Source organism: Triplophysa dalaica, chromosome 6 (genome assembly GCF_015846415.1).
Source record: "Triplophysa dalaica isolate WHDGS20190420 chromosome 6, ASM1584641v1, whole genome shotgun sequence".
Classification (NCBI taxonomy): Eukaryota; Metazoa; Chordata; class Actinopteri; order Cypriniformes; family Nemacheilidae; genus Triplophysa; species Triplophysa dalaica.
The window spans coordinates 5,889,738-5,909,700 of NC_079547.1; the positions used below are offsets into that span (position 1 = coordinate 5,889,738).

Here is a 19,963-nt window from a genome sequence, read left to right on the forward strand (position 1 = left end):
AGATTGACAGGACAATGAGAGCGTAAATTCCAGTCAGCATGTTTTATTCAGAATGCACAAAATGAAGGGGAAAAAAGGCAGTGCTTTATCCAAATGATCTCTGTAAACAACATGGGGAGTGCTTTAAATATGACAGAGATGATTTATGACAAGATTAATGCCTACCAATTGATACTGGAAATGTGTCTAAAGGCCTCATAATCTGAACACTGCAGTAGGTCATAAACCAAAGATTAAAGAGACTGTAAAATTTTTACATATGAGGAAAAACAATCAATTTATAATGAACTTTATAAGGATCTTGGATTGAGAAGGAAATGATAAAGTGTGCTGTAATAAACACATAAAAAATGTTCAAGAGGAGCTGCGATTTATATGAGACTGATGAACAAATCAAAGCTGAAGTGCATGTCAGCGCGTTTAGACTCGACACTCATAAAAGATCCAAGTAAACTACAGTATAATACATTTTATTTAGAGATTTGGGGACTTTGATATCTTTACAGAATGGTAACATTATTTTAAATAAAAATAACCCCCCATATCTAATATACCCTGATATAAAACAATTTACATTAAAACAAACATTACAGAAAGGTTATAAAAATCCTTGTGTTCGTCTCTTACGTCCATACTGTATACATTTCACATCCAGCCCTCCCCCTTTGGCAAGAGATCTTGAGAAAACAGAAGCAGGACGAAGAAAGAATTATTGCACTCTCCTACAAAGAAACAGCACTAGTTTCTTGGCTTTTAACATCTCTATGAAAAAAACAAAAACAAGGAAAAGTGGTTGTATGGGATGTTTCAGAACTTCGAGTGGCTCAGGTGATCGTGGGTATTTTGTACAGTAGAGCTCAAGCTTCCTGCTAGAAAAATAAGGAATGTGAAAGTAAAAAGGCTGATTCTTAATGCTGAAATATTTCTGTTTGCCAAAGTCTCCACAGGAAACGTGAATAAAAAATGCCTTCTTTCAATCGTTCAAGCCACGTGAGGGTTTTAGCCATTCCAGGCGCAAGACACACCAGCTCGATCCCGATGTCCTGGATGCCGACTGATGGGAATGTGTGAACATCTTGTTCAAGAAATATAACAGATGACAATTAAATCCCATTTATTCTTTGTTCTCTCTGCGTTTTGTGTCTTTATGCATTATGTGTTCGCTCTAGCTGTGGGTCCGTTCAGAGGTTTAAGGCCAGGGGTGAGAGGTCACACGGAGGAGGCGGAGCTAGTTATGCCATGCAGGGTGGAGCCGCTGGGCGTGCCACTGATGGCATTGAAAATGTGCAGTGAATCAGACAAAGCGCTCTTGGTCCCGCCGTACACTGCAGAAATCTGTTAAAGAGGAAAAACATTTAAAACTGACATTTGGATGTTGATTTATACTCTTTAAGAGATGAGATAAATTGAAAGCTGCATTACCATCCGATCTACAAAGGCCAGCACAAAAAAGAGAGAGAGGGATTGTCATGAAGATTAAAACAAAAAAAGCACACATTTGAAGTTATTACGGGGTGTCTGTAAACATGGAACAAATGTCTTCAATGAACGCGTGTGTGTGTCTGTGTGCGTGTGTGTTCATAGTCCTGACCTGTTCATGCATGATGTGGGAAAGCTCTCTGGTCAGATCTCTGTAACTGGCTTTCATCTCATCGTGATATTCTTGCTGGTCCTCCTTGATCAGCCTTTCATTTACAGCCAGCGCCTGTCCGCACGCTTCCACAAACTGCCTGCATGCACAAACCCAACACACATATTTAGAGAAAATACATTCTTGGGCTCTGATTTGCTTTTGCAAATAAAGGCAGACACCATTTATATACCTGAAGACTTCTTTCAGCTGTTTGACTTTGTTATCTGGGTATTTCTTGGCGCAGGCATCATCAAGAAACGTTCTGGCATATGTAAGTGGTCCAGCATTGACCTGAAGTGAAAGATATGTACAGAAAAAAAACGATTAGATGTATTAAATGAGTCATTAGGTTTCATGGGTATTAAAAAGGACAGGTGTATGAAATTTAGTGACATCTAGTGGTGAGGTTGCGATCTGCAATCAATGGCTCACTTCACCCCTTCATTTCGAAGCACTACGGCGGATGAAACAGAACTAAGGTGTCGTCACATTTTAGTTTCTTTGCCAAAGGAGATAATGTATTAACGAAATGCGCTCTGTAGAGCAGTTTGTCCATTTAGGGCTTCTGTAGAAACAACATGGTGAATTACATGTAAGGGGACCCGCGGCGTATGTAGATAGAAATAGCTCATTCTGAGGTAATAAAAACATAACGCTTCATTATGTAAGGTCTGTATACACCTCAAAGTTAAGTATATTACATTTCATTTCTGATAATAAATCCTCGAAAAAAATTGCACACTTGACCTTTAAATCATACATTTTTAGAGACTTTTCTCTGTACATGGATTTCAAGTCTGGTGAACTTTGACATGCAAATTTCAACCGAATTCTAATTCTAATATTGGCCAAAAATGTTGCCTCCTGTAGGTTATTTCAGTCTGTTCATATTGTATGCATGACACACACCTGTACACTGATGCTCCCCTGTAGTTTAAGTTGGAGTCGGATCATGTCGACCTCAGTTGTTGCGCAGAGAGCGCGTAGTTCCGCCACTTTCCCGCTCATCTCGTCTATGGCCACCTCGATGGGACTCAGGTCCGTGTGGTGCTGATACATCACCGCTATTCTCTTCTTGACGTACGGGAAACAGTGAGTGGCTGAAACACAAATGAGAAAGTCAATAACGTAAAATGATTGCGCTGGACAGATGCGTTCAGAGATACATTCGGTCAGAAACACAAACACTTTCACAGATGATATATCATTATGCAATAATTAGCATAAATGTTTAACATGCACGAGTTTGCATTTAGAGGAAAAAGCTCTTAATGGCCAGACCTAACCTGAGCATACATCAGAGGATACAGAACATGGATTAACTAGTGTGTTACTACTAGTCTATGGTCAATTTTGATAAATTGTTGCACATCACTGCAGTTCAAGGTTCATTTTGTATTTATGCCGGAAATGCACAATAGACTGAAATGTAATTGTGAAAGATAATTGAGAAGCCAAGAACATTTGTTCATTAAAATGTTATCACCCTGTGTACAGATTACACACACATGATGAGCTTTACTCTGTGTACATCTATACTGTGTAAGATGTACAGTAATACATGTTCTATTGGTTTTATTGTGTAAATGTGACTAATATAATCATATTTACTTTTTGTGCACTCAAGAATGACTCCCTGTTATACTGGTTTATACGGTGTAATGAAGTTATTGATTTATTAACCACAAGCACGTGACAGTTAAAGGGATACATCCCTCCAAAAATGAAAATTCTGTCATGCTTTACTCACCTTCGAGTTGTTCCAAATCTGTATAAATTAGTTTGTTCTGATGAAAAGAGAGAAAGATATTTGGAAGAATGCTTATAACAAGATAGATTTTGCCCCCCATTGACTACCATAGTAGGAAATAAAACAATGGTAGTCAAAAGTGCCCCAGAACTGTTTGCTGTCCTACATTCTTCAAAATATCTTCTTTTGTGTGCAACAGAACAAAAAAAATTAATTTTTCCTACTATGGGAGTCAATGGGGAGCAAAATCTGTCTGGTTATGAACATTCTTCCAAATATCTTTCTGTTTTCATCAGAACAATTAAATGTATACAGATTTGGAACAACTCGAAGGTGAGTAAAGCATGACAGAATTTTCATTTTTGGAGGGATGTATCTTTCAAAGATGAGACAGAGAACAGGTCTGAGAACAACATTATAACAATGTTGAACCCATGTGTAACAATAATAAACAAATTTCATAGCACATTCATGAATTATAACATCTCAAAAAACTTTATAAAACAGCTGAGAGCTTTATGTATTTATGTTTTTCACAATTTCTGTTTTATATGTTGTGTTTCGATACAAATACAAATCCACTCACTAGTAAGGACCGTCCTGCGTTTGCACTGTTCCTCGACCTCACCGTGCCTCTTGCCCGACTCTGTAAATGGTGTTTCGAACACAAACCGGCGGATGTTATGGCTCCTCTCAAAGTCAGTCTTTCTCTCCTCCAGCTCTTTTTCCTCCAGGTACGGGGTCACGTGCGTCACCTGAATGTAGGCAAACTTTGCCTCCAGGTCTTTAGGGTTCACCTGAGGCACATGGGGAGACGATTATGGTCTACATGGATGGACGTAGAGCAGAAAAATCTAGATAAATACATTTATATAAATAAACACAATTCTTGGAAAAAGTAGGATGAAGGTGTCACTGAATTATCATGAAGACTTGAGTGAAAAGAATTTTACTGGATCTCATTTATGACGTAAATCTCTTTGTGTGTGCACAGTTAATGTGTGTACTAATCTTTCTACATGTTTGTTTAAACTGTATAGACACCGTTGCTTGTGCTTTCTGATTCAAATGTGTCTGCTCACCCTGCCAGAGTCCTGGATCATTTTGACATTTTCTTGGCCAAACTTGTCCGAATAAAGTTTGAGGAGGCGTTGGGAGATCTCAGAGAGAGGAGTAAACTTTGGTTCTTTATAGATGTATTCCTTTCCATCCTCATCTTCAAAGAATCCCTGAAACAGAAGCACATTCTCGGTCACAATCTGTGTGAGAATGTAACCAAACAGTTCTTGGCCACCATTTCACTGTAGGAAAAAAATATTTGTAGATTTGTTTGTTCTGTTGAACACAAAATAAGATTTGAAGAATGTAGGAAAACAGTTCTGGGGCACTTTTTACTGCCATTGTCATTTGGTAGTGAATGAGGCCAAAAACTGTTAGGCTACAAGAATTCTTCCAAAGATCTTTCTCTGTGTTCATCAGAATAAAGAATTATTAAGATTTGGAACAACTCCAGGGTGAGTAAATGAAGGCAAATTTGATTTTTTGGGTGAACTATCCCTTTAAGAATGGTCTGGAGGTTAATTCTAGTTATATTTCTGTATTAACTTTTTTTTAATGTAGTATTGCACATACTCGATGGATATATTGCCTATAGTATTCAATGCACGTACAACAAACAAAAACAGCTTTTAATCTTAGAAATCAACAAACCTCAATATCACACAGGCGGAAATGAAAAGTTATGAACCTCCTAAACATCAAGAATATCAAAGCAAACGTTGTGCTCTTAGAGCTCATTACGAAATCCTAACCCTGAGACCAACAAGAGATGAATTTTTTCACTATCCTTATACTCCAATCTTTTAATAATCTCTCTGTTTGTTCTGTTTAGAAATATAGATGTGGAGATGTCAGCACCCAAAGCTTTCACCAAGCTTTTGTTCTCATGTTAAAACATCTAAAGCCATAAAATCACACGGCTTCTGAAAGGTTTATGGACACGGCGTATAGCGAAAGAGCTCGCTAAGTGTTGCCTAGCTCATTTTTATGGCCAAAACCCATTTAAAAATGGCTTCCATATTAAACAAAGACATACAGAGCTACCTATCTCCATCAGGCTGAAGTAAATGACGGGATGTACAGATGAGGAGATGCGTTATGTGTTTACAGATTGATGGACAGTAGGATGTTAGAAGCACACGGAGGAACATGACCTCAATTTCCCGACTAAAGACATTATGCATGCTGGCGAATCAAGCGGTGATTTAGCGAGACCATTATGGTCACACGGCGAGGCCTCGCCTGACTATGTCAATGGTAAAACAGACATACACTGTTTAAAACAAAACTTACCGCAGCCTTTGGACAGAAAAGAGAGCAGAAAAGATTGATTAACTGAGACCCACAATGCTTTGGACATGCTTTGAACAAAACTCATGCAGGTTAGATTAGCATGCGCATATATACAAATGCTTCTTTATACATCCATTTTCCAGGGATCTGTTTTTAAATTAAAAATCTTAAAGGGGACTTATCGTTAAGGGAATACATTTTTCCTTCCTGAGGCCTAACTATAATATATTTCAATTCAAAATCTGTTGTAATTTGTCAGAGCCGATGGATTTGAGGGCAGTTCTCCAACATGTGGCGCAGTTGCGCTTCGGGGAGGTTTCTCAACCCCACCCCCTTCTCTCTTCTACTACACTTCCTGACCTCTCTTCCAAGAACTGTTTCATAAAAGGCAAATCTAATTTCTACTAATTTCATTTATTATGAGTTTTTTATAGTTTATCTGGCATTTACCAGTGTAATGCCGTTTTGGGATGATATAACATCATCATGAAGGGGCGGGGCAAGATTCTGAACATTAAATAAGTGTCATCGATGTGTAAATGTGGACGCCGTTATGTTAATGTTTTGCATACAATGTCAGTAATACAAGGATAAAAATTGATTTTTAGTTTTGAGTTAATATATTGTTAATACATATTTTCATGGCACATTGAACTCTTTTATCTAACAGGATAAAAGGAATATTTAATTTGTCATGATAAGACCCCTTTAGAAAAAATTGCCGGAGTATTTTAGACTGTAGGTCTAAATCCTAAATCAAACTATTGGTGTCAGCTGGACTCTTAAAAACGATTATAAAGTCTTACCTGGCCAAAAAACGCCACTCTGAAGAAGGTCCCAAGCAGCCTCTTCCCAGAATGCATCACTTCCATCACTTTAGTGTAGGCGCGATGTAACGTGTCATACAGGTGGGCCAGTTTCTACACAAAAACACAAAAACTATATTCAACCTTTGTAAATGAGGACACTATTAACGCATACATACAGTAGTTCTGGTAAATGTTAAAATTGCATTGAGACATAGAGATACACAAGTAAACTGTGTGTGTGCGCACCTCAAAGTCTCTGCGTTGTTCATAAATCGGGATGATGAGTTTGTAGATGTCTGCAATGAGTTCGTAACGTTCAGCTTTCCATAATCCATCAGCGCAGGCTTCCAACAACTCCATCAGCACCTCCTGCAGACAGACACACACACATATTATTACTGTACATGCACACAAACCCCCATGTGTGTTCATGATGCAAATGACTAGCCACACCACAAAAACGTCATGGTCAAAACTACTCATTTCAGGGATTTTATGTAGTTAGTGGTTCATGCTAATGCTAATGCCATGTCACTGTTATTATTGCTACTACTTTGGCTAGATATATAGATTTAAACAAATCCCAAAGTACATTAAGCAGATGCTTTTATCCAAAGCTACTTACAAACAATAGAAGCTAAGTATTAAGCAATGATGCAAAAACAAGAATCGGCAATAACCGTGATATTAATAACCATGATTATTAATATTATTTTATTTCTACGCATATGATAATATAAAAAAAATTAAGCAAGAGATGATTTGAGTCACAATGTAAACAAACTCTCTCACAATCTCCCTACATCTGTATTTGGAGTACGATTCATTGTTTAAATCAAGAGATTTTTTTTATTAAAGACGAAAAGCACTGATAGCACTATTAAAATGTTTTTGAAAAAGAAATATCACAAAATGATCTCATTATCATGAATTCCTCAAGCAGCCATGAACAGTTGTAAATCTGATAAATCTGATATTGTGATCGCCCTAATACATCATTTACAATCTGTGTGACTTTTATCATGTTTGAATTCTGGCGCAATTTAGCAAATTTCCCTAAAAAAATTAAAAGCAAAAACAAACATCAGCAGATTCCTTCTGGGTCTGTTTATTCTGCATGTTACTCAAAATAAAATCAAAAAGCAGGTTCACTGAACAAAAATGCAATAAATAATTGCATTCAAAAATAAAAGTACCTGCAAAAAATGGTAATATTCAGGCAGCTGAGGTGCCAGAAAAAAAGTAGAATGTAAAATGTTTTTTATGATATTTTACACCCAAATTCAAATTTTATTTCAGTAATTGAACCATTTTTACAGCATTTAAAAAATGTATGTAAAATTTCAGTGAAATAAAATCTAATTTCTGAAAAAATCTGTAAAATTAGATGTTTACACTGCTGATTTAATGTAAAAACTGTTTATTCATAGTGATAAGGGACTCTCTGCACTCGTGGTTTATTATCTGGACATACTTTACTAACACACCCACTTAAGAGGAGCTATTAATACTGATAAGATTAGACAGAACACTTTCTGCCACAGGTTATTACAGACATTGTTCAACAGGTTTAACGGTTGTTTTTAATTTATTCAAGTGCGTATTGACGTCATTATTAAAGGATGGTAAGGTAAGGGGGCGTGGCTCAATGTGCTGTGGGTGTGGCATATGTGACAGTGGGTGTAGTCAAGAGCAAGCTGTGTGGAACCTCATTAAAGTGAACGTCTTGCATCCCCACATCCTCCATCATGGCCGCCTCCTCATCAATGTTGGGTGTGATCACACGAAACGCGGTACAGCCCTGACGGAACATTCCTGCAATAAACATATAGTGCGTCAAAAGAAAAAGATTCATTTTCGAGAAAGTCTTTGCAGTTCTTAATTAAAAGCCATGTAATTGATATTAATGTTGCATAACAAATAAGTGTGTATGTGTGAATGTGCATGCATGTCTTCTTTTCCTGGCCCCAGGAATGTGCTGTTATCACTTTTGTCAAGGTCAATTACAAAGAACGCCACATTACGTGTGTGTGTGCTTGGATGGTAAAACATGTTAAATCACCTTTCACCTGAATGCCACACATAAATGCACAATAAACCTATATTTGAGAAATCAGCCAAGCTAAGGTTCTATGTAGAAAAGTACTAGATATTTTATTAGCTCTGCAGATGAAAAATAAAAATAACAGCCCCACAAATAAAAGGTTTGATGAATTATTTTGTTAAAGTATATACAAGAATGAGTTCTAATATGAGTAAAGGGACAAACCCTATTGCACCCCCTAGTGAATCCTTACCTTTCCTCTTTAGGTACTCGGCCACCAGCGCTGCCACATGCACATAACACATTGCAGCCTAAAAAACAACCACATTAAGGCAAAGATTAGTCCTCATTATCCTCCAATTAGCTTTAATTTTATAAGCTAACAAGCTAAATACTTCTGAACACATTGCTTAACCATTTTCAAAATACTTAATATTTAAATAGGGTAAATTATGAAGTTAACAAAAGAAGAGCTCTTTTCCAAACATATTAAACGCCAAATAAAAAAAAAGTTTGTCTCGTTAGTGGTATTTGTATGCGAGTTATTTTTAAATTATATGTTTTATGTGGTTGACAATATTGAAAAGTGAAATAGAAAATATTTATTTTATTTTACAATTTAGTTTGTTACTATTTATTTTATTTGGCTGTTATTTATTTGTTTTTAAAAAAGGAAAAAAAGGATGAATTATTAGTGTTTTGAGACAATTCGACACTATTGTTGTTTCATTAAACAATCATTGTTTAACATGTTCAGACAGAGCCAACAAACCATTTTAACAGGATAAATTGAATATTAACAAAAATTATGGGTCTAGGTAAAAAAATGTCATTTTTATGAAAACTATTCAAATGGATTAATACCGTTTTGGAAAAGAGCTCTTCAAATATATGTAACAGGTTTTGCTATTCTTTACATAAAGGTTCTATAATATCCCTTAAACCTATAGAGAATTGCGTTAGAGATTCATTGGCCATCTTGCCTCAGACAGATCTCCGTTCTTCACATGGATCTTGGCCATGCTGTCCAGCCAGGTTTTGCGCAGTTCAGGAGTGCTGGTGTAGGATTTGGCCAGGCTGTACTGCAGGTCCACCAACATCTCCGGGTCTTTCTCGTGTTCCTTCATCTGCTCGGTGGCCATCAGCACCGTGCGGATCCGCTTGGTCAGGTCCTTCACGTCCGAGGGAAAAGCAGTGTGCTGGTCGGAAGAGAGAAGTTGTCATCATACAATAAATTTGTGTTTTTAGCAAATGTCTCAAAGAAAAATGTTATTACCTTTATGCTTTTGTCGCTGTTGGCGCAGTTGTTGATGATGGACAGCGACTGCTGAAAGCGCGTGCCACCGATCCCGATGACATCAGCGATCAGCTGACTGACTGCAATCACTACCTGAGAAAAGTGTTGATATATAATATTCTATATTGTATCTATGAGGTCAATATGACTTTTTTCCTCTGCTACCTGCAGGTGTGTGCGGACGAATGATTTCCTGCCGCTGTACTCAAAGTTGCTCTTCATGAGGAAATACAGCAGATGGGCCGCATCACTCCGTATGGAGCTCAGTTTGGAATTACAGCACTTCAGGATCTCATAACACAGACAGGCACACATATCTGCCCGTCCGTCAAAAAACGTACAGGGAAACTGATAAAGAGAACAATGATGCTTGTTACTTGACATTTAGTGCAGCACCAAACTACCTTCATAAACCAATAGGTCAATTTGACAAAACATACATATTCTCACTGTTGATCATAAATTCTCCCATTTCATGTTTCATAAATGTGAAACAGTGTTTACCTTATAGATGAAGGTACGCAGAGAGGTGAAGACCTGTTTCAGCGCCGTCTCTGATTGGGGGATCTGAAGAAAACAGAGATGCACTTGGAAAACCTTCTTCATCAGCGGGTTATGGCCCATATCGGCACACAGCTGCGTCTGTGGGAAAGAGATTTGTTTGGAATTACATCAGGACAAGATTTTCTTTCTTTGCACTTAAAACAGGCATTTCTACCTTAAAGCCCATGATGAAGACACTGAGTGTGTCCAGCACTGTCAAACAGACCTCCGTTGAGACGTTAGCCTCCAGGAGACACGCGTCAGCATCACCATGACAATACGCTGAAGGAGAAATAGAGGGAAATTATTGTATAAGTTAATAACTAAACAGACCAGAACTGATTATTTTTATTTCTACTGAGTATTGCAACTGTCGCTAGTTGGATGATATCTATACCGAATTGATCCATCACTGTTAAATTTTGTAGCCATTTGTAGGCCTTGACTACTTAAGTGTTGTGTTTGTGTTGTGTAATTTTTGCCAAAGCTGAAATTCTTTTAAAGCCGAGGTTCTGTTTACATTCCAAGCACAACTATGTAAGATGCATGCCAAATTTGTTTAATAATGTATTGTAGTAAAGAACAAAGACCTCCAAATCTGGACATCACTTTTGTCCATTGAACATGAGTGCGTTCATGTGATAATGTCTTACTGTGGTTGAAAGTGTGTGCATTCTCCAGGTTGCCCAGCTGGTGTAAGCGTGTGTGTATGACGCTCCCTCTGTTACGAGACACAGGAAGAGTCAACGACTTCCTGTCCGGAACCATAAACCCCACCCCCTCCTGGCTTCTGAGGAAAAACAAAGCTATTTTTAGACTTCAACTGAGCTGTAAATCATATATAAATTAGGTACTTTTTTGTTTATGTTTCACCGGTTGATATGATATTGGACTATACAGCAGACTTTATACAGACATGTATAGACACAGAAACAATATGACACAACTGTCAAAACCGAAAGTGTTTAATAATAAATGAATTACGAATGTAAAATGAGTGATGGATTTTGATAGAATGAACCATTAAAAGTAAAATATATATTTTTCCAGGCTACTTTTGTGTCTTTATTTTTTTTACATAATTTTAAACATATTTGTTGAAAGTATAATTTTTATTTTTTACATTGAATATGTTACATTACATCACCTGTATTCATGGAGATGTCTTACACTATGTGCCTTATAAAATAATACATACAGTAGTATATAATTTGTAGTAGAGTGTCCTCTCATCTTACTTTTGATGGTGTTAAACAAAGTTTGTGAAAGATCTTATCAGGTTATTCATGCAGTAAGCTATACATTGTGTACACTTTAGTGTAAATAATGTTAAAGTCCGGGTAAAGAGAATTCTGAGAATTGTTTCTAAAGACATTAAAGGTGTTAGAAATGAATTGCTGAAGCACATTACAACGACTCAGAAGTAATTAGTACTGAATTGTGGAGTTAAACCATTAAATGGTTTTAACCTATTCTCTATTCAGGATTTTTTTGGGCGGGGCTTAAACAGGGGATCGATGACGCAATGGATTGTCAGAGCATGCATGGCCCCTCCCCTTTCACTAGAGTGCCTAGCGTCAGGTGTCTGCTCAATCAAATGCTCAGGGTTGTAAGCTTTTCACACAAGCTTTCAGGCTCTCAATCTGCTCAACTAAACAAATCTCTCGCCAAATAACACACAAATGGGAACGCCGACATGAACGGAAGGAGGATCACTGCACGTGATCACGAAGTGCTTCAGTGAATGATGTTCAATGAACAAATTTCGAGACGAGAACAAGCAGATAATCCCCCCGGTTGGTTCGCTATCAGCAATCTCAGCATCTACCTTATCAGCTCAAGACAGAACCACTACAAATAGACAATGTTGTCTGTGTTCACACTCGACTTCCTTTTTTAAGCTACTAGCGTCGGTTTTAAATCATGTTTTCAAAAAAGTCCTGATCGCTTTTTTAAAACATCAGCTTCTTTTCCTGCATCTTTTGAGTTTGAAAAAAGTTCTACTTTTCTGAAAAAAACTTTTCACAGCTAACCAAAGACGGAGACTTGTCGTTTCCATATCAACATGTGGGGAATGTTATTAGTCGATAAAAAAATAAATGGAGGCTGAAACGCCTGTTGGAGCATAATTTTGTATAAATGTAAGTTTTCACTTTCAATACCTTTTGATTGCATAAACTAGTATTGTTGTTTTTAAATATGTGATTGGATATGGCAAAGACGCACTCTGTTTATAATTCAAATAGACTTCCGTAAAGCTGCCTATGAAGCCATGTCTCTCTAAGCTGCCTCCATGCACAAATGCTATCTGTGAACATTGCCGATTGCTATTTGTAACCACAACAAGACCTGCTTGTTTTTCCAAGATTTTGATAACTTATTTTATTTACTTGGATGTTTTTTTCTCCATTCAAATTTGGCAGGGTGGTTAATAACACACTTTTCTGTTGTGTGACAAACTCAAAACACATATTTCAATGTCACTTTACTCTGACTTTAAGGTGTTATAGATGTTGTTGTAGTCATATGACTGGTTTCATGTTGACCAGACAGCAGGAGACAGTGGCAGCGGACGAAGTGTAGAGATGGGTTACCATAGACAGTTGGGTTAAGATGATGTCCAAACATGCAAAAGGCAGAATCTATGCCGATGTCGCTACAGTTACACACATATTTGGGAGTGAGATACAATATCAAGTTTTGACCTTTGTAATGTATCAATTAATATGGAGATTGAGTCCAGGGCCGGGTCTAAGGGGGGCATATCCAATATTCAGCTGACAATACAAATTAAATAAAAAAATATATACTTATAAATTACTTAATACTTATTTAAGCTGTCTACTTAATAATGATCTGTCAATTTATTCACAGTTAAATAAAAAAATTCTGCATGCAATAAACTTATAGATCTGCCCAACCAGAATATGCTATTGCCACCCCTCCCCAATTAATGCAGTCTAGTACCAGGCCATACTAAAATGCGACACACTAAATGTTTATATTGTCATATAAGCTGACTAAGGTTAAGTGGACTTAAACCTGGAGAGGCTTGGGTTACAACTCATTCCAGCGTGCCTGGCGGGAGATGTGATGATGTTAGCACATTAAGACTGTAGTTCTTGTTTTTAATGGACATCAAAGATGCAGGTCATTAATAACTCAACAAACTACACAGCCTTGTCCTCCTGCTCTTTGATCAAAAAGTCATACCGTTGAAATGTTTCGGTTACGCACACACACAAAGCAATGAGTGAGTTAGTTCAACTAGTGGAAATAATAAGTGAGCATGCTGTTAGTAACAGACACTTACACACTCGCACACAGCTCTTACCCTGTTCAGGGGTGCCAGGATGCTACAGCATCACTGACTAACTGAACCCTCGCCCGCATTTCAGCCAATAAAACATATACACACATAAGCAGTTGTGCGTACTTGTTTTTTCATATCCAAGTAAACAACAATACAATTACTGATGTTTCCTGTGTTCCTGCAACATTGTCTACTATTCACCAATCAATAGCCCAACAACCCAAAATAAGGAAAAAAGCTAAATATTGTTACCTGGCAATGAATCTCTTGCCCATATACCTGAACTGATGCAGACACACTCTGTGTGTGAAAAAGAGAGAGAGATAAAGTGAGTGATCAGTATTGAGTTACAGGTACTTTGATACTCTGATGTGATTAGTACTGCATTGCATGACTTACTCTAGTAATGTGAAGAAGTCCATCAGTTCAGAGGTTGTGGCTTTATTCCAGTATGTAAATAAGGCGTCTGTGAAATCAAATGTGATAAAATCATTTATCAAAGGTGATCAAATGTATCAGTTACGTGGATTAGATTTTTATTGAATTAAACATTGCATGTTAAAAAAGTACTGGACTGTTTATTATACACTATACATCTTTTTTGCTACTTCTCACATGTTTAATGGACATTCATTTTTACAGTTAGTATTACTAGTATAAACATCCGATTAAAATAAATGTGACACACAAACACACTACAGCTTCATCAGGGATGGATTAGGACTTCAAAGGCCCCGGGGCCAGTTACGTCCAAGGGCCCCCCTCCCACATTATAGAAAGTGAAAGTTAAGAAGATAATGAATATTTAAACTGTTCTTGCTCTGCATCAAATGCCTGCGCTACGTTAAAAATAATCTGTACAGGGGTTATAGAAGTCAAAAGCCATTGAACATTGATTCCGAAATTTGCATCCGAAATTTCCGCACGTTAAAAAACAAATACGACTTCACGTTGTGTCAATCACATTTACACACTGCCTCCAATATTTTCGTCCGTCATAAAGAAATTCGGACCAGGTTCGATTTTCTGCGTTTTCGCATCCGTTGCAAGCATTTTGAGTGGCCTAACAATTCAGAGACACCGTACAAACGAGAGCCAAATACGAAAAAAAATCTTACTTTTAGCTACACAGCGAAAAATCAATAATGGAGCAAATTAAGGTTGATGAAACACATTTCTTTAATTTACTATCAAACATATATTTACACATGTAAATTATGTAATTTGCATTACATAAATAAAAATAAAAAATTCACCATATAATGCCCTTGTGACACATATCTGTTAACATCAGATCATCAAGCAAAAGATTCCGAAAATGCAATCTAAATGTGCTGTAGTTGAATTATTATTAACTTTTAATAAGTTTAATTTAATTTAATAAGTTAATTTAACACAAAAGCATTTTTTACAGGGTATCCACAGAGGCCTTGTATAGGCTGAGGGGACCCATATATTAAACAAATATACTCATTTGTTTTCATTGTTGTTGGGTTCTCTGTATCAAACTGGATGGTGCAAACTTGAAGCTCAAGGCCCCGTCGGGCTCATGGTAGTCAGGGGCCCCTGGGTACTGGCCCCACTGGCCCGGTAAGTAATCCATCCCTGGGCTTCATCAATGTACAGGTTTTCGTCAACGTACAGAAAATTGCAATAGTAACATTGCATTCTAATCGAAGAACCACCCGACGCGAAGCGGAGTTCTAAAAATACTGGCCGTGCAATTTCCAACACCATCATTTGCACGAGTTAAGCAATTGCTGTTAAATGTTAATAACTTAAATACAAAACTTAAGATGTGCTGGAAATGTGAGCGGGTGATAAATAAAGATGTTTCCATATTTACCCACTACTGGACAATTCCAATGTGTAAAAAAACATACTAAGGGGTTTGTCAGGTTCATTTCCAAAAAGGCCCAAAGTGCTCATAGTTTGAGATACCTGCTCCATGGTTGTGTGCTTACCTTCGGACATGCTCTTTAAGACATGGAGGAAACACAAGAGCAGGTTTTTGATTTCTTCTCTATCCAATTTATCACAGCGTAGCATAGAGCTGCCCAGAGCAGAGGCGGACTGGGTCTGTCATACACAAACATACACTTATTAGAGTCACATAATAAAATATATACCAATGAACACATCACAGCAGATGGAAGACCGTCAAAGCCTTGCCATCGAATGGCAAAAGAGGTTTTTTTTGTTTGTTTTTTTCAGTTTGTCATTTTATAGCGAAAGTGAACCCATGCAAGAAAGACATGCATATACATGAAATGATGTCCAAAGAATAAAGATGAAAGCACACACGCAGGTTAACTCCCCAGAAGGGGACACTCTAGTGGTGTACTTGTATGGTGTCAGTAATTGGGTTAGTGTTGTAGTCGTGGAGGGCGGGGCTTGAGAGCAGTGAAAAATCCATCGTGACACGTTTGGCTGCACGGCTGAGGGGGGCGGGGTCCTCCCGTTCAGGGGGGAGGGGAAACACAGTGAGGGTGTGTCTACGTGTGAACCTCTCTTTCGGCTAAGAGGTCAGGGGTGAGGATGATAACAGTTACTTATGATAAGGGAAACCATTATTTATATTTTTACAGCTACATTTATAAAAATTGAACTTGAAACACACATTTACAATAGTTTCCGGTACTATTAATATTGTTAGGATTAGAACTGTACAAGGCAAATGCATTTTTTTTTTTTTGGGAAACATTGACATGAGTTCAGTATCTGCTCTACCTTATCCAGAGAGACGTTTTTCTCGCTGGTCTTCTCAGGGAGGCTGTTTCCTGAGTCAGTGCTCACCAGAGAGCCTCGAGAATCAGCGTGGCGCACAGAGCCGATGTTGGGCGTGGAGGTGTGAGGAGAAGCTGCACACAGAAAGAACTCGTATCATAACTCATTCATAAAATCATGTACAGATAAAAATATGAAATGTAAACCAATCACTTACCAGTGCCTGAGATGACCCCGAACACATCTTTATGAAGGCTGTTGTCAAGGTTACCAACAGGCTTCTGGGGGGTTGCCGTGGAGATGCTGGGGTCATCTCGCCCGTTCTAAACAGATGTAAAAAGCCATCTTTTCGTGTCTCCATCATGAACACTTTTTATTATTAAGTATTATTTTAGACTTCTTATTTAATTTAATAATTTTACTTAAAATAGAGCTTATTTAATGAATTAGAAAATGGAAGTTATTTTATTATCAACACTCAAATAAAACTGAGTTTAACAAAAATGAACATGAACGTTATGTTTTTACTCCGATTTGCTGGTGAAAAACAACCATTTAAACAATTGCTGCAATTATTTGTTTTGAAGATTTGTGCAAATTAATCGAGATTTATCACATCCAGAAAAAAAGTTTGTGTGTACATAATATACAGTCTGTGTACTATGCATATTTATTTTGTATATATTAGTTTTATTCTGAATGCGATTAATTGTTTAAAAAACCTAGTTCAAACCTATATTAAATAATGAAGACATCCCTAACATATTAAGTAAAAAAACAATCAATATCTTCATTACTATCTGTATGTTGTTTCATGGGTGAAACACTAATTGAGAGACATTATACACATCAGTTAGTCATTCTATATATTTAAACCCACCCGGCCCACCTGCTGGCATCTTAGGTCATAATAACAATGCTGATGATAAAATGACCGAATACCAAAAAGCATTATTCACCTGGTTGGTGCTATATTGAGATGTGTCTCTCACATTTAGTCTGTGAACATTCTCCTGTAGCAACCCGAACAAAGGCAGATAGAGTGTCGCCATCCGAGCTTGTTGGCTCTAAACAATCACACATACACAGGTTAGGTATCTATGATTTAAAATAAATACAGAAATACAGCGTTATCTTTGACTTGTATTAAAATTATGCATTGCATTAAAATAGCCCACCTTTGAGGCATAGCGGTCATCAAAAGCGTGTTTTATCATCAGACTCTTCAGCACTTGAATGGCGATCTGATGGATTTCTCCAAACTCCTGAAGGGCTCCACATACTTCCCTTAACAGCAAGCCCACTAGGAAGTGATTCCTGCAGAAATCGTCAGTCAGGGAGTAGTCCAACTGCAGATCTGCAAGACGACGGGAAGAGACGGGAAGCCATTACAGATGCCATAGATATAGCATTCAGTCTCCAGCTATGGACAAATTCTCACTATTAACTAGTTACCTATTATAATGCTTATAATTAGCATATTGGCTGTACCTATAAAGTACATATTCTGCATGACCATATTCTACATCCCTAATCCTACCCAATACCTAAACCTAACAACTACCTAACTATCTATTAATAATGAACAAATAAGGAGTTCATTGAGGCAAAGGTCGTAGTTATTGTTTTGTTAATAGCGAGAATTGGACCTTAAAATAAACCGTGACCGAAATTTTCTGCACAAATATTTAGAGCATTTTTGGGAAAAATGTTTTAAATGATGTCTTAAACAAAACTTCCCTGCAGTTCTATATAACAGAATGACTTAAATCTAAAAGTAAGTCACAATGAAACTAAATACATACACAAGTGAATACAGTGAGACGATGTCCAGAAAGATGAGTCAAACAAAAAAAACAATCATTGATCATCTAGACTAATAAATTAACTAGTTTACATGTACAAGTGACTCTCTCACACTAGGAAAATGGAACAAGGCTATAGACACAGATGATACGGTCAACGCGCCGTGTCATTTATTAAAGGGATACTTCACCCAAAAATGAAAATTCTTTCATCATTTACTCACCTTCCAGTTGTTCCAAATCTGTATAAATTTCTTTGTTCTTTGTTCTGATGAAAAACACAATGGTAGTCAAAAGTGCTCCAGAACGGTTTGCTGTTCTACATTCCTACTATGGGAGTCAATGGGAGCAAGATCTGTTTTGTTATAAGCATTCTTCCAAATATCTTTCTCTGTGTTCATCAGAACAAAGAAATGTTTACAGATTTGTAACAACTGGAAGGTGAGTAAATGATGACAGAATTTTCATTTTTGGGTGAACTATCCGTTTAAGACCAGACACAAAAATTGCTGAGAAAACGGGGCAAGCAAGACTGCTCACCTACACATCTGGCATGAGCCTCCTTATTATGAGACAGAAACGCTTTCAGGCAGAAAGAGAGAAAGACAGCAGAAGAAAGAAAGAGAGTAGCACAGCGGACGACATACATGAGCAATCGGTACAGAAAGCCTGAAGGACAGAGGCAATTGAGACGAAAGAAGATTTCTACAAATTCAACTAAATTGAATTCTCCTGATGAACAGCTTAACCTTTGGAGAAAGACAGCGGAGAAATTCTTAAATAATTCCAATAACAGGGTCTTGAAGAAGCTTTATGTTTACCTTGGAACCTCTGAATACGGCCCTTTCCAAAAGGCATGGGCAGGTTGAGGGGGACGTAATGTTCGTGGTTACACACCACCCGCAGGAATTCAAACTTAAACTCATACAGCGTCTGCAGGACAGAAAGACATTACTGATAGAAAAATTATACAACCTTTGCAAAATTAGGTCTAATCTTAGGTCTCCTATTTACTTTATTTATACTAAAATGTACACTATATTTCAAATTAAGGTTGTATTTATTATAAATGTGTACCTTGGGATCTCCAGGCACAAAACAGGTGATGTAATTGTTTATCTGTTTAAAGACGAATCCTCGATCCATAAAGGTAAAACAGCGCTGAAAGTGAGAAGTCAATAAAAGTTCATAAATGAAATCCAAATCAAATGATCAAATACTCCTCAATATTTTTAATCAGAGGATTGAATCAGCTTGGCTCCGCATTGTACCTTTATGAAGACAGCCAGGCTGTGGTTGGCATTTCGGGCAGCGTCCAAATTGTCCTTATACTTATGTGTGATGTGGGGCATCAGCATATTCACCAACGTCTCCACACCATGATGGAATGATGCCGTAAACCGCTGGTTCCTGGACAGCTACACGTATAAAAAAACACATCTGCGGTCTGTACACAGCTCAGACAAATGTATCTACAGAGATTAAAGAATTATGGAATGATCCTGACCTTCACTTTGCCGCTCTCCATCAGGTATTGAGCCATCGACTTTACCAAGGCTTCAAAAAAATACCACGAATACTGCAAAAACACAACATCAGTATTTTTCAGTTGGGAATTGGAATCTTTATCTTTAAAGAATGACTTCAAAATCACAAAGCCAATAGGTTTCTTTTAATTCATCATCAGACA

The 19,963-nt window shown here is 37.4% G+C and overlaps 1 protein-coding gene across 5 annotated transcripts in view; it reads right to left on the bottom strand.

Annotated features, from left to right (window-relative positions):
• Nucleotides 1-449: 449 nt before the first annotated feature.
• dock9b (dedicator of cytokinesis 9b) overlaps nt 450-19,963 on the bottom strand; it is a 75,048-nt gene continuing 55,534 nt past the window's right edge. For 2 of the 5 annotated variants that reach the window (XM_056750437.1, XM_056750433.1), the window contains exons 27-53: nt 19,781-19,852; nt 19,545-19,691; nt 19,351-19,434; nt 19,095-19,206; nt 17,647-17,825; nt 17,428-17,535; nt 16,686-16,791; nt 16,472-16,602; nt 15,706-15,820; nt 14,141-14,207; nt 13,994-14,041; nt 11,082-11,149; nt 10,604-10,710; nt 10,390-10,527; nt 10,051-10,233; nt 9,865-9,978; nt 9,572-9,787; nt 8,842-8,899; nt 8,253-8,359; nt 6,791-6,913; nt 6,542-6,655; nt 4,466-4,612; nt 3,970-4,180; nt 2,543-2,733; nt 1,824-1,924; nt 1,592-1,730; nt 450-1,335 (exon numbers count right to left, since the gene is read on the bottom strand). In XM_056750437.1, the coding sequence (XP_056606415.1) occupies nt 1,210-1,335; nt 1,592-1,730; nt 1,824-1,924; nt 2,543-2,733; nt 3,970-4,180; nt 4,466-4,612; nt 6,542-6,655; nt 6,791-6,913; nt 8,253-8,359; nt 8,842-8,899; nt 9,572-9,787; nt 9,865-9,978; nt 10,051-10,233; nt 10,390-10,527; nt 10,604-10,710; nt 11,082-11,149; nt 13,994-14,041; nt 14,141-14,207; nt 15,706-15,820; nt 16,472-16,602; nt 16,686-16,791; nt 17,428-17,535; nt 17,647-17,825; nt 19,095-19,206; nt 19,351-19,434; nt 19,545-19,691; nt 19,781-19,852 (3,312 nt within the window). In that variant the 3' untranslated portion in view covers nt 450-1,209. Of the gene's footprint in view, nt 1,336-1,591; nt 1,731-1,823; nt 1,925-2,542; nt 2,734-3,969; nt 4,209-4,465; nt 4,613-6,541; nt 6,656-6,790; nt 6,914-8,252; nt 8,360-8,841; nt 8,900-9,571; nt 9,788-9,864; nt 9,979-10,050; nt 10,234-10,389; nt 10,528-10,603; nt 10,711-11,081; nt 11,219-13,993; nt 14,042-14,140; nt 14,208-15,705; nt 15,821-16,471; nt 16,603-16,685; nt 16,792-17,427; nt 17,536-17,646; nt 17,826-19,094; nt 19,207-19,350; nt 19,435-19,544; nt 19,692-19,780; nt 19,853-19,963 lie in introns of those variants that run through there. The other 3 variants (XM_056750434.1, XM_056750432.1, XM_056750436.1) reach the window with 2 other exon arrangements.